Consider the following 15566-nt stretch of genomic DNA (forward strand, 5'->3'; position numbering starts at 1 on the left):
TCCCCGCTTGAAAGCAAAACTTACACTGTGAGTGTTGCATAAGTAAATTATAATTGAAACGTTTTGAATGATATTTATTATTGCGAACGGTGATTTTATCGAACAGTGATTTTTTTTTAAAGTCTAAAAAAACCATAACGTGCCTCGCTGCAGGACTTAACACATATAGAATAGAGTATTGTCTTAATGGTATTTGCTCCAATTCATTGTTGTCTAACTTGGTTGAAGCAATTGTCGTTAAGTGTCTTGCCCAAGGACTAACCAAATGATAGCAGCGACGAGCCAGTGGTCACTAATGGGTAGTCCAAATTAACACCATATATAAAAAAATAAAAATATCTCAACAAAGTAATAACCTACAAAGTAACATACATGGTAACTCTTAATCTGGCACAGGGTATATAAGACAGAACACCTGTGTTACAACGACTGTCGTTTTCCCAACGCGAGGATAAAGCAAGTTACATTAATGTATTCAAATAATGTAGGTGGATATTCCAATAAATGTTGTTGGTGGTGAATCTGCATTGATAACTTTCAATGGAATCGGGTACGACACGAGGGTAATGGGATCAACAATGGCGATTATGGATCAACATCCCGAATATAACTCGGTACCAAGTGAACAAAAAGTTCCTGTTCCTGGACAGGTTCGTTTTAAATAATCTTTTGGCTAAAAACGTATTTTTTTTTTCTGCCATTCATTAGGACAAGGGTATCCCAACAACTAAATTTTAATTATGTTTTTTGGTTGTTTTTTTCCTTTTTATTTGGTTGGTCATTTTTATGAGTTGTGTTATTATACCATTACTGCCACATGTACTTTATCTAAAACTTAAAAAAATATTTTTTTTTTGTTTTGAAAGACATACAATTTAAGATTTTTTACTTTATTTGAAAGACATACAATTTATTTTTATAATAAATAAACTGCCTTTACCTTTTAGTTACTATTTCTATCCGAAGAGCGAATTAGTTTTGGGAATGTTCCGTTGTTCAGTCGATCTCGTCACATAGTTTTCCTCAACAATAAATCCATTGATCGGCATTTTTCTTATTCATGGCACGCAGCTTCAGATGTTGTTAATGACGTAAGTTTTTTATATTTCTGGCGCCGTGGCTCAGTGGTTTAGGCTCCTACATCAAAACCAAAGTTTCCCTAGTTTGATGAACGACATCCGTACTAATGCTAATCGGCGTGTGTGTCTTTGGGCAAGACACTTAACAGACATTGCTCCAACCCAGCAGTTACTAATGGGTTGTCCAAATTGTAAGCTATATCAAAGCAAAAGTCATTGAAGTGGTAACACAAAGTTAAAAGTGTGGTAACTCGTAAGCTTGCAAGGATAAAAAGTGGTGCAAAACAAACGTCTGACTGCGATGCACGGCACCAGGGGCATAAAAGATTTAAACAAGCTTTCCGGGTGTTGGGGTAATGAGCCAAATCTGGCATTAATCTCAGGTCCTTGACAAGAACTTTACCAATTAAAAAAAATAAATAAATAAAATGGGCCAACTCTGCCCCAAATCTCGGTTTTATAGTGTGCCTCACTGTAGTACCTCACCCATTTACAATAGAATGAGTATATACAATGTTGGGGCAATGGGCCAACTCTGGCCTAAATCCATAGTCCCTGACAAGGACCTCACCTACATATAACAGAATATTAATCGAATATAGGTTTTTCATGGTAGTTTTATTTGTAAAAGTTAATGAAGTTTAATGCAGGTACTACGTATTGAACCGGTCCATGGCTACCTGAAGCCTGGGCAATCAAAGATGACAAAAGTTACCTTCTATGCGACTGGTCAACCTGCATTTTATGATTTGGATCTGATTTGCGAGGTATTGTGTATGTGAAAACTTCTGTATCGCGGTTTAATTTATTTTAGTTAAAGTTAAACTATCGTTTTATGCTTGTAACAGATAGTGTGAAAATCAGTTTTAAAAGGTCATTTTCAAACATTTGTAATCAAAGAAAAAAACACAAGGAAAAGGATAGAACATTTTTTTTTACATAGATAGAGGCAGAGATTTAGGAAAAATGTTTGAAATTAAATCACTAGAACGCAAAAAATAAGGTTTTTTTTACTCCAGTGATTCAATTTCACACCAATTTTTAAACAAGGTTGTCGTTTTCTGGAAATTTGGTGGTGCCTTTTTATCCCATTTGAGTATTTTTATTCATATTCAAATTTTTAAATTCCTTGGTATGCCCCTTTAAATTTATGCTTAAAATTTGGGTCAATTATAAAAATTGTAAAAGTACTTACCCAAGTGTATTATATGTGTGATGTTCTTTGTTCTTATATTGCCTTATGAAAGTTTTAAGGTCACTCAGTTCAAAAAGATGTTGAGACCAGTAGCACATAATTGTAATGATTCAAAAAACCCCACAAAGCTTAGGTTATATACTCATAGAATAAAACATGGAAAACATACATACAAAAAATAATGGGGAGAAAGTTAAGGAGTTTAAAGAGGACAGAAACATACAACTTAAAGGGGATAACATATAGACAGCTTTGCAATTTTATAGGGGACAACAAAATGGTTTGAGAAGTAATGAAAGAATAACACCTTATATTTTAAGGTGGTGGATGAAATAAAAATGTCAAACTTCAAAACTGAACTTCAAGCTTGGGAGGCAGAACAGGAACGACAATCTGTTGAATTTGTCATCTCTGAAGAAGACATTGTTGACACAACTGATACTCATGCGTCATCTGTGTCACCGCGAAGAAATCTTGAAAATATCTTAAACAAAAATAATTCTCGATTGAGGCTAACAGAGAGTCAGTTATCTACTGCACAAGTAAGCAAGTTTTAGATTTTTTTGCTTGTGTTATTATATTTCATTTTTTATTTTAAAAAATGAAAAGTTAAGAAATTTTTTTTTAGAAAACAGAATGTTTACTTTAAAAAAAATGCATCTTCAACTTTATACTTAATTAGTATGCATGGGTACTGTGGCACAGTTGCTGGGTACTTGCTTGAAAAAGTCACTATTTTAAAGTTAAAAAAAAATCTTAAAATAATATTCAAATGACCGGGGCCGTTGCATGGTGGTTAGCGCACCTGCCTGTAACCAATAGGTAATGGGTTCAAGGCTAGTCGCTGCTACCATTGTGGGCGTATTTTTCCTTGGGCAAGACACTTAATGGCAATTGCTCCAACCCAGTGGTCACTAATGGGTTGTTTAAACTATTAGCCATACATAGAAAAATAAAAAAATTCCCCCCAAAATAATCATCTACAAAGTAACATACATGGTAACTCATAAGCTGGCACGAGGTGTATGAAACAGAACACCCGTGTTTAACAACTGTTGTTTTTCCGGCCACGTCAGGTTAAAGTAAGGTACTTCAATCACTCACAAAGTTACATACATGCCAAAAAAGAAGCAAATAAATTTCATTTATTAATAATATAAGATCATAAACGCTACACTTGTTTCTTCCCATTACAACTTTACCCCTCACAGGTGGATTACAAAACCTTCCAAACGCTTCCGCCAATCAGATTCGAGGACCCAGTCAAGTTGCCAAGCAACAGATCTCGATTGTTACGACACAAAGCCGATTCCGACGAGTGGGTTCAACCCCAACCCCCCCAGCCATTCATCTTCCACCTCGGAGTCACTGCAAGAACACACGGCATCGAAGAATTTCGTAGCAATTTCGCCGAGCAAAGCAAAAATCATTTTATTGACAGGTTTTAAACTAGGTTTAAAATACAAGTAGTTAGACAGAAAGCGCCTCCTTTGAAGTCCCTTAAAATGTAACATGTAATTTTACTGATTAAGTTTTAATCCGTTTATATTCCACATGCTCTTTAAATGTAATTTAAAAACATCAAAACTTGCCCAAATTTAATGTTGCAGAACTTTTAATTTATTTTACTGCTTAATTTGTCTATTTTTAAAAGAGCAACCTTAATAAAATGTTAAGTTTTTGCCTAAAAAATGTAAAGTTGTGCAGAAAAAAATTGTCAAATTATTATTTTTTTTATATATATTTTTTGCACTTTCACAGAACGCTTCAAATAAGTTGTCCTGTAGCGATAAAATCTCCAAGTGAACAATATTCATTGACTATCTGTGATGAAGAAGAAAAAGAAATTATTACATCAGTCATGTCGAATATCATCAGGTAAATCACAGACTGATAATGATTATCATTTTTGTTTCTAATATAAGTTTAACTTGATAATAATTAAACATAAATGGCTCGTATGTCTGCTAGGTGTAGCGACCACGCTTATTTTCTTCCAACTAAGTGTAAATATGTTTTTACCCTCCTATCATGACCCAATCTTTCAGTCAATACTCTTTAAAGCCGACTCCCCCCCCCTCTATTTGGGGTCGGGTCGTGTCTTTACACACACTTTTATTTCTATTAGAAGTTTAACTTGATAATAATTAAACATAAATGGCTCGTTTGTGTGCTAGGTGTAGCGATCACGCTTTTTTTCTTATAATCAAATGTAAATATTTGTTATTGTAAGTGCGTTTAACAACTGTTGTTTTGTCGTTATATCCTGTCTTTTCGTTTAAAATAGTTTTAAATCTTCGCTACCGTAATCGAATAGACAAATAAAGTTAATGTTACTATTTATTTATTAGCCCTAGCATGCTGTGTTGTTATAACATGTGTAGCCTTATCCCCCCCCCCAGACAATTGCAGCATTGGGTCAACTGAAAAAAGAGTAGTATTTTTATAGGAGATGCAAAAAATGTGTCCGCCGCTGATTTAACTATTTTGATTGACAGGGGGTTATTGGATGATCCAACTTTCCAAGTTGCTGCAAAAGATGCAGGTTCCGAACCAATTCCATACTTTCCGCAACTTGCACAAGAGAAAGAACTTGAAGAAGTTGAAAAAACTAAAGAAGAAGGAAAGGAAACACCACATGACGAGGTAAAACATTTTAAACTGGATTTTTTCCATTCTAAACTGAGTAATTAGCCATCTGAGTTGAGAAATGGTCAAGATTCTTCCTAAAAATTAGGTGACCAGTGTTACTTTATATTAACCAAGAACAAAATCAAGGAATTGTAGACCACCCGATAACCGTAAAATGATTACAATGAAAATTAGGGTGGTCTATGTTTAAGTTGTACTAGTTTTTTAAAACGATTTGTTTTTTGTACTTTTACGCCATAAAGCAGCTGTAGTAGACAAATAGGTAATTAAAAATTTGTATAACAATGTTAATACAGTAAAAAAAATAACAGCTGCCATTCAAGTTTTAACCAAGTAATCTTAAATTTTCATTTTTTTAACCAAGAAATCTAAAAATTCAGGTTTCTGTTAAAACGCCGAAGAAACTAATGGATGAAATACTGAAGCAAAGTGAAGAGGTAATGTGTGTGTTAAAAAATATGTTAAAACAAAATTAAGTACTCATGCAACAATGTATTTGCAGATTGTTATTATACCACAATATTTTGTCCTTACTATTCTATAATGATGACTTTTATTCCCCCTTGGATTACGGTAGCAAAGATTGAAAAAATATAGCAACAAAATAACAGTTGTTAAAACACGCTTCCAGTTAAAAACATATTTACATTTAACTAAAAGAAAAAAATCGTGGTCACTACACCTAGCAGACAAACGAGCTATTTATGTTTAATTGTGATGATGATTGTCATTTGTTTGCCTAGCTTCATACGCCTCTCGATTGCAGTAACATAGATTGAAAAAAAATCTTTTATTACAGAGTCGTCCAATGTCACGTGATTCAAACACTACAACAGCTTCGGATAATAAATCACTTGCGCTCTCGTGTACTCACAAACAAATACAAGAACAAGAAATAAAAAGGTTGGACCTGATAAAAATGTTTTTACATTAACTAGAGAGGAGCTAATTTTAAACAAGTCTAATTTTAAACAACATCACATGTTCTGAATAAGTTTTAAACACAACCAGATTTTCATTTTTTTTAAGTTTCCTGTTTTTGAACAGAATTTGCTACTGCTTTTATTAGATAGGTTTTAACAATGTCGAGGTAAAAATTTTGCTTCAGCTACAACTAATGGGTTTAAAATGCTTGTAATAGAAAAATTATCAATCAATGTTTTTTTTTCTACTTATCTGCCTCATTTGCACTTAATATTAATAATAACTACTATAGTTAATGCAACTACTTAAAAAACAGTCTATCATTGATAAATTAACATGTTATTCACAAAAAAAGAAATACCATGATATTCACAAAAAAGAAATACCATGATATTCACAAAAAAGAAATACCATGATATTCACAAAAAAGAAATACCATGATATTCACAAAAAAGAAATAACATGATATTCACAAAAAAGAAATACCATGATATTCACAAAAAGGAAATAACATGATATTCACAAAAAAGAAATACCATGATATTCACAAAAAAGAAATACCATGATATTCACAAAAAAGAAATAACATGATATTCACAAAAAAGAAATACCATGATATTCACAAAAAAGAAATAACATGATATTCACAAAAAAGAAATACCATGATATTCACAAAAAAGAAATACCATGATATTCACAAAAAAGAAATAATATAATATTTACAGGAGTCCAATGTTTGGCGGAATTTTGGAAGAAATACTTTCATCTACAATCAGTAACATAATCGATGAAGCGTTAACTGGTGATGTCATACTTACTGCTCGTCCACGTGTTGTCGCTTTACCGCCATCTCGCGGTCAAAGTGCCAGCAGCAGGTTAGGGGTTGAATAAATGTATTTATTTTTGCGTGGCTGGAAAATGACAGTTGTTATAATAAGGGTTCTGTTTTATACACCTCGTGCCTGCTAACAAGTTACTATGTATGTAACTTTATGGGTGATTATTTTTTATTTTGTATGGCTGACAATTTGGACAACTCATTAATGACTCCTGGGTTGAATCAATTGCCGCTAAGTGTTTTGCTCAAAGACACATACGCCCACAATGGTAGCAGCTAAGAGCCTTGAACCCATTACCTCTGGATTATAAGCAGGTGCACTAACCAACTGTGCTACGGCGCCGGTATCTGTAAAAAATCTGGATTTTAAATCTCAGTAAAGTAGAATAGATTTATTAACATGTTTAACTTGTGGCTTACAAAGAATGTGAATATTTACCAGCTCATCGTTGTCGCACAAGAGTGGTTCCTCGAACAGTAGACGTCGTCGCCAACACAGCAAAAGTTCGGCCAAAAGAGGAAATTCTGCTAAATCACAATGAATATGTTTTGTATTTTTAAAATATTTGTGTGAAGATTTTATTTATCTAACAATTCTTCATATTTATATATTTGTACTGAAATGTAAAAAAGAAGTTTTGCGTTATTTACTTGAGGGCGCTAGACCAACCAGTTTTAACATGTGACTAGTCAGACAGGAAAGCAATGTTACGTCATAATCGCTGTGAAACGTCTGAGTTTCGAATTGGCGTAACAATACAACGCCCGAAATTTCGTGACGTTTATAACCTATTGTAAACAAGCAGCAGAATCTACAGAAGGTCACTTCACGGTTATTATTTTCCTTACACAACTACTTTATGTCATATTTGTACTGCGTGGTTTGACTACAATGTTATCCATTGTAGTTACTTTAAGCAGCAGCAGAAAAACGGTTTAAGTGTTATAGGCTCGTTTAATAAATTTGATAAAATATGGGCTGTTTTAATAAATTTATTACAGTTACGTAATGAATTTAGTAAACTAGCAAAAACAAATCGCAATTTTCATAAATTAAATAGTTGTATTGGTTTTATTTTCAGATAAAATAAGTTCATAAAACTCATTTTTGAGGGTTTGTTGCTTTGCTTAAAACTCATTTTTGGAAGTTTGTACAAAAACGTAATTTAAACTGTCTAGTACATGACTTTAAGTTTATATTAACGTGGATTTGTACTTCGCTCTCGCAGAGCAAAATATTTCGGTTGTTGCATCATAGCCCAGCTCATTGTGGTAACAAGAAAAACCGGTTTCGTTTTTATGTGTTAGCCCTGAAAACTACTTAAAATGATTTTTATTACCTTAGCGGCCGTGGAGAATTTATCTTTTGACGAGAATCCATTTCATCTTATGATTCAAAGTAACAGGTTCTATTACAACTCGGATTCTAATTATTAGCGTTGACCTGTATAATAATTTTTACAACGTGCCAATGCAGTTTAGTTTTTAATCTCAGTTACAATAAATCTAAATGCCTTATAAAAGGAGACAAGTTATCACAATCAGAAGAAGTCTATTTCTTGGTTTATTTGTTTTACGAAAAGATGCAATGTTTATTAACCTAACCGTTTCGCTTTATTACTTACAATTTTTTTTCAACAGACACATGCGGGCATATACTTGCTTGTTAACTAAGTAACTCTATAAGTAACTAATATACAAGGCGGGACGTATCAAGACAAGTTGTTAAGGAACTATAGATGCTTTTTGTGTAGATCGACCTGACGCCTCAAAAATCGATGAGTATTTCTCGTGTAAAACTTCCCAACGAGAAAGAACTGACCAAATATTTATCCGTAAGTGTCATTTTATATTATCAGATTAATAAATTGTTTTGTTAGATTTTGGTTTCCGACCAGACGTAATCCATTTCCGCAGAACTATATAGCCATCACGGAGCTCTAACCAAACAGATTAAAATCATTTTTAATCTCTCTGCTCTAACGCACTTTCACATTACGTTATTTAATGCTTTCATTCCGTAGTATACGTTTAAGTTGTAATTGATTATAGCATGGAGGTACGTTATTTTAGAAGCGATTTTATGTTGAAAAACGAATATAGAAACTGTATATATACTATAGGATAAAATTTTATTCGGAATATGTTTTAAAATATATTTTGTAATAATAATATTGTTCTGCACGTAAAATTATTAGTTCTGATATGCAGACTATACGGGTTGAACTTAATTTTATATCTTGATGTATGATAAGCAGCAATTAGGTGATGAGTTGGTGGTTTGTCCAACTGGTTTGTACTTTTTACCCTCGGGCGTTGTGTTGTCTGCATGATTCGTTGTACAACATACGACGACCGTGTTTTTACTGTAGCCAAGTTCAAGAGTACAGTTTTACTTGATTGTCAAGGTTAGGAGATACAACGGGACCAGTATGATTAATTTAACTTTTTATAATGCAGCTTTTTGTATGATAAGAATATAATTACATTGTAGTTAGTTTCATGCATTTTGTTTAAATAGAAGTTGTCAGCTTTCTTTCGATATTTCTTGTATTTCATGTTCTCTGGGATTGCGTAAGGTGAGTTAAAATTGCATAAGTCCAATACAGCTTTTAGACTGTCGTCTGATTGTGCAACAAATATTTTATGTGACATATAGCAGGATGGGGTGATATAGGACACCTTTTCATTTCCCGTTCTATTTGGTAGTAAACAAAGAACATTCAAAAAATATAAAACTATAAATCAAGATTTTATATGCTAAAGGTGTACCGTCTTTCCCTACTCTACTATATAAGATTTAGGTGTTAACAGTGTCCCAGTCAACCCCACAGAACAATATTGAACAAGGTGTTTCGTTTTGTGAATAATTCCTTTTCATAACAAACACAAACAACATAAGAGTTGGACGATTTAAAGATTAACGATACCCCCTGGGCGTATTGTAAAGAGAAAATAAAGTCTTAAAGACAGTAAGAGTTGAAACCGTAATATGTATTAGCAGAGTAAAAATAAATATAATGTCTTGGATTGCATACCTATGCGTCACACATACGGACCAATCGTGTTGTTAAAATTTTAATATATAGAAATAGAATGGTGGGGGGAAGATGGAACACCCTTTTTTTCTATTTTCTAGTCCCGTTTGGTAGTACACAAAGAATTACTCAAAGAATTATATAACTGTATCCTCAAGACCCACATAGAGCACAGTCAGGATATTTATATATTGTGTGCTAAGGTGTCCCATCTTTCCCCACTCTATGTACGGAAGATGTCCCGTATTACCCCGCAGTACTACATTGTAGCTACGTGTCCAACAATGGCTGTATACACTATAACCTACGGAAATGATTTGTTTACATGTATGCCTCTGAATGCTTTGATTGAAGACATTGTTTTTGAATGAATGTAACTTATTTGCCTTCGTGTGGCGGGGTAAGGGTCCTTATAACACGGGTGTTCTGTTTAATTTGTTCATGCCCGTTCAGCTGCCACGTATGAGGGTTATTATTATGGGTTATTATTAGTGGGTTATTATTATTATCAATTTTTGTTGTTTTAATGTATGCCTGAGAATTTAGACAACCCATTAGTAAACAATTTCCATTATGTGTCTTGCTCGAAAACATAACCGCCCACAATGGTAGCAGCGACAAGTATTAAGTCTGTAACGTCTGGGTTAAGCAACCATTGTGGCATGGAAATCTTCTTGGCATATAGTAGAATGGGGGAGACGGGACACCTTTATTTCATATTATTTAAATATCCTGATCGTGTTTTAAACAATTAACAAAGATCTAGTGAAGCCGTAAGAACACAGCTTAAATGTTCTTTGTTTACTACTAAATGGGACGAATAAACAGCATGAAAAGGTGCCCCATCTTCCCCCACCTTACTATAAGAATAAAACACTTATTGTTTTTTTTTCAGTTAAAGTCATTAGGGCCGGGAAGCATGTTAAGATCACGAAGAGTTCCTCCTTTCTTCAAGATTACTTTAGTTGTGTTATGTGCCTTCATTCTGTGGTCATTCAACCATCCGCAATCATGTATGTCTTTTTATGCACACTTTTGCTTCTATATTGAAAGTTTAACTTGATAATAACCAAACATAAATGGCTCGTTTGTCTGCCAGGTGTAGCGAGTGGTTTTTTCTTCCAATTAAACGTAGATATGTTTTTAACTGTAATCGTGTTTTAACAACTGTTGTTTTGTCGCTACATCCTGTCTTTTCGTTTAAAACATTCCTAAATCTTCGCTACCGTAATCGAAGCGACAAATGAAGTTATTATTACTATCATATTATTTTTATGTAACATTATAGTACAGAAGTACATATTTACATTTCAACATATTACATTTTTTCTAAAAAAGCAATGAATTCGGTAAGAAGAGTACGAGCAGCACGCGTTGATCGACGTTTCTCTGCTAACTCAGCGAACCAACAAGCTGGGAATGGTCAGACGGGGGGTGGGTTCCACAAAGTAAGTGCCTGGCGCGATGTTTTAGCCTAACAAGGAATATTTATCTTGAATTCGAGTGAAATTTTGAACGTGGGTTATAGTGGGGTGGGAAAAGATGGGACACCTTTTTATTCCCTTTACACATCGCGTTTGGTTGTAAACAAGAACATTCAAATAATTATAAAACCGTATGCCCACGACTCCGTAGACCGTTGTTAATTGTTTAAAAAACGATCGGATTATTTGTATATTGGGTGCTAAAGCTGTCCCGTCTTCCTCGTGCTAAAGATGTCCCGTTTCTTTTTAACTGACATTTTCCACACTTTTTATCCATATCGTGTTTTAACAACCATCGTTTTGCTGTTGATTCCATCCCATTCGTTCTTTAAATAATGTTATGTTATTCGGATCTTACTGGTTTCGATTTGACAGATAAGAGAGAGATGCAACAAGCCTGCAACGAATGTCGTGTTTCTAAAGACGCACAAGACCGGTAGTTCAACGATGTCGAACATCATGTTACGGTTTGCAGGTAAAAATGAAGTTTTGAAAATCTCGCTTGACACGTCACTACAGAAGATTTTGGATTTAATATTAGTCATATGACGTTTAACTAAAATATTGTTTCAATTACGATAAACGATAATGAGATATATTAGTCCGACGCCGTTGCAAAGTGGTTAGCGCGCCCATCTATAAACCCAGAGATACAGGTTCAAGGCTTGTTGCTGCTACCATTATAATTGTATGTGCTCTTGGACAAGGCACTTAACGGCAATTGATCCAACTCAGTGGTCACTAATGGGTTGTCTAAATTTTCAGCCATACAAAAAAATAGCCCCCACAAAGTGACTTTACAAATGTGGCAACTTGTAAACTGACACGAGGTGTATACGAAACAGAACATCCGTGTTTTAACGACTGTCGTTTTCGAAGATTTTACATTCATTCATTTAACATTTACAGCTTATGTAACAGAATAAAACTGATTGTTTATAATCACAGATACCCACAACTTAACCGTTGGACTTCCCTTGAAAAATCACTGGGAATTAGGCGGCTACCCTGCTTTTATTGATAAACGTCTGATTGATCCAGTGTTGCCAAAGTACAATATTCTTGGGCATCATTTCAGGTGAAATTATATACAGTAGAATTGGGGAAAATGGGACACTTTTAGCACATAATATTTAAATATACTGATCGTTTTTTTAAACAGTTAACAACGGTCTATAGGAGTCGCGAGGATACGGCTTCATAATTATTTTAATGTTCTTTGTTTCCTACCAAATGGGTCGAGAAAATCGAATGAAAAGATGTCCCATCTTTTCCACACCCTACTAGATTTGTTTAGTGTTGGTGAAATTAAAATGCACCAACAACTGCCATGTCCAACGCTACCAATTGGCAACAGCAAAATGTGTCCCATCTCTCCCACCACAATATAATTCTTATATAGTAGGGTGGGGAAAGATGGGACACCTTTAGCACACAATATCCAAATATCCTGACCGTGTTTTAAACAACTAACACCAGTATATGGCAGTCGTGAGGATAAGGCTTTATAATCCTTTGGGTTTTCTTTGTTTACTACTAAATGGGACGAGAAAATAGAATGAAAAGGTCTCCTATCTTTCCCCACCCTACTCTATCTAATGGAAACTTATCATTACCCTGTAATAAACATTACAGATTTAACATCGACAACCTTCAGCAAATAATGCCAGCAGACACAAGGTACATCACCATAATCAGGGCACCAAAGGACAACGTAGAATCGGTCTTTGGATTTTTTCAGGTTATTTCTTGTTTTTTTAGTGTGTTTAGAACCTGTTTTCGGCTTTTTTTAGGTTTTTATTTTAATGTGTGCGTGTTTAACGCTTTTAAACACGTATAAATTTTAGTTTTGTTAAGATAAACAACATTGCTTTAATTCTTGTTTATTTATTCGAACGCCTTCGCAAGCAATATTTATACCGTTATATATACTACAAGAATTTTAACCTAAGTTACTTAATATTACAGTAATGTTACAAGTTAATACAGTAGGGTGGAGGAAAACGGGACACCTTTAGCACATACTGTCCGAATATCTTGATCGTGTTTTAAACAATTAACAACAGTCTTTGAAAGTCGTAGGGATACGATTTTATAAATTTTTGAATGTTCTTAATTTACTACCAAATGGGACGAGAAAATGGATAGAAAGGTGTCCCATCTTCTCCCATCCTACTATACTAGTTTTTATTTTTCGATAAGATTATTACTTTCATTGCGACCATTATTTCACGGAGTATTTTTGTTGCGGAAACTATCCACACCAAAAGCTACTGTTGTGTTATCTAACGTAAACCATTATTCTGATCAATTTAAATTCTAGGATCAAAGTCCTTTCAATGTTTGGTTGGAAGGTGTGGACGCTAACTCGACCAAACTTCGACTCCAAACATTTTATGATCACCCGGAAAAATTTTATAATAAGGATACCGATTGGTTTTTCCGGGCCCGTAACCACATGTTCTTCGATATCGGGTATTTTTTTGCTATATTTCATGAATAGCGCTGTGGGGTAAGACGGGACACCATAAGCACATAATATCCAAATATCCTGATCGTTTTTTAAACAATTAACAACGGTCTATGGGAGTCGTCAGGATACGGATTTTATATTTCTATGAATGTTTTTTGTTTACTACCAAATGGGACAGAAAATGATTAAAAAGGTGTTCCATCTTCCCCCACCTTACTATATACGTTCAGTGTTAGTAAAATTAAAATGTACCAACGATGTATACACACATATAGTAAGACAACTGTCATGCCCAACGAAAACAATTGGCTATCCAAAATTTCGCATGTCTAAAAACTAACGTGCGGTCAAACGGCTTTGCTGAAAAGTTAAGGTTAAAATACAATGGTTTATATTTCTTCATGTTTTATTCCCTAACTTTAAAGAGATCTGACAAATTTGGGGGTGTTTTACCTTAACAGTATTTTTTTTTATACTTAATTTTTTTAAAGAGTTATTTTGAAATGGCAGTGCAATTAAAGGTGTCTGTACACAGTATCCGGAATTCGTCCGTTTTGTCTGTTTTGTCCGGATTTTGCTGCCGCATGCGGAACTCGGTAATGGCTTTGTATACGACTACGCAAGCGAATTCGCACGCCGGATACTGTGTACAGCCACCTTAAGGAGAAAACAAACGAAATCAAAATTTGTGTTTGTAACGCAGAATTGTACGAATATGCTCTTCACGTATCAGAAACTGTTATTGTAACGAATCTTTAAAAAAACATTATTTAAAAAAAATATATTAAAATAAATATTCATTTTTCAGCTACGATGTTTCGAACAGCGATGATGGTTTCATTGATTCGAAGATCGAAGAACTAGATAATATTTTTTCACTTGTATTGCTGACCGATTATTTCGACGAGAGCTTAATTATGATGAAGCATGTGCTGTGTTGGGATTGGGAAGACGTTGTTTACATTAAGTTTAAAATGAGAATCGAAGAAGCAAAAACTGAGGTTTGTAGGAATATATTGAATAAATGTATAGTTCTGCGGGGTAAGATGGGACACCTTTGGCACATAATATCCAAATATCCCGATCGTGTTTTTATCATTTACCAACAGTCTATGGAAGTCGTGGTGGTACCGTTTTTTTGTTTACTATCAAATAAGACGAGAAAAATAAAAAGATGTCCCATCTTCCCCCAACCTATTATATCTTGCCTAATTTATCCTTGCGTGGCCGGTTAATGACAAACATAATAACACACATTTCATACACCTCGTGCCACCCCGCTATGGCGCCCGATATTGCCAAGTAGGAAGACAAAATTAAACCGTGCAAAATATTTTTGCATCTTATTATTAGGCTTTTTCTTAGCCACTGAAAAAAATATTGTATTTGTATTTGGGAGACGGGTCACCTATTGCAGCTAATATCTGAGTATCGTGATTAGGTTTTAAACAATTAACAACGGTCTATAAAAGTTATGGGAATACAGTTTAATAATTCTTTGAATGTCCCGTGTTTACCAATAAATTGGACGAGAAAATAGAATAAAAAAGTTTCCCAGCATTCCCAACCCCACAATAGCCTATAAGCAGTTCTATGTTTGCAGTATTACTATTAAAAAAGTGTTTATGTAATATTCAGGTGAATGAAGACCTTGGACGTAAAATCTTAAACTGGAATAAAGCAGATAATAAGCTATACGATCACTTTAATAAAACCTTCTGGCGGTCTGTGGGCGAATATGGGTTGGACAGGATGGCCAGTGATTTAGTCACATTCCAAGCAAAGCAAAAGGAAGCTGAAAAGTTGTGCATTGATTCGTACCAACCGTTTAAAAAGAAGCCTTGGATTTTGGGGGCGAAGCTGAGGCCAAGACCGTCCGATTA

The 15566-nt window shown here is 34.3% G+C and overlaps 2 protein-coding genes across 2 annotated transcripts; both read left to right on the plus strand.

Moving 5' to 3' along the window:
* Positions 1-6: 6 nt before the first annotated feature.
* LOC101242669 (cilia- and flagella-associated protein 65-like) lies at positions 7-7295 on the plus strand. Its single transcript, XM_026835937.1, has 12 exons — positions 7-27; positions 489-650; positions 948-1091; positions 1730-1846; positions 2595-2816; positions 3486-3715; positions 4036-4152; positions 4773-4920; positions 5307-5363; positions 5726-5829; positions 6576-6725; positions 7131-7295. The coding sequence occupies exons 2-12, from the start codon at positions 567-569 to the stop codon at positions 7228-7230; spliced, it is 1473 nt and encodes a 490-aa protein (XP_026691738.1). The 5' UTR covers positions 7-27; positions 489-566; the 3' UTR covers positions 7231-7295.
* Positions 7296-11066: 3771 nt separating this feature from the next.
* Positions 11067-15111, plus strand: LOC108949741 (galactose-3-O-sulfotransferase 2-like). Its single transcript, XM_018813170.1, has 7 exons — positions 11067-11174; positions 11586-11685; positions 12159-12288; positions 12846-12951; positions 13534-13685; positions 14492-14684; positions 15049-15111. Exons 1-7 carry the CDS (start codon positions 11067-11069, stop codon positions 15109-15111), a joined length of 852 nt encoding a protein of 283 aa, XP_018668715.1.
* The last annotated feature ends 455 nt before the right edge of the window (positions 15112-15566 follow it).

The sequence above is a fragment of the Ciona intestinalis genome, chromosome 9 (assembly GCF_000224145.3).
Source record: "Ciona intestinalis chromosome 9, KH, whole genome shotgun sequence".
Lineage (NCBI taxonomy): Eukaryota > Metazoa > Chordata > Ascidiacea > Phlebobranchia > Cionidae > Ciona > Ciona intestinalis.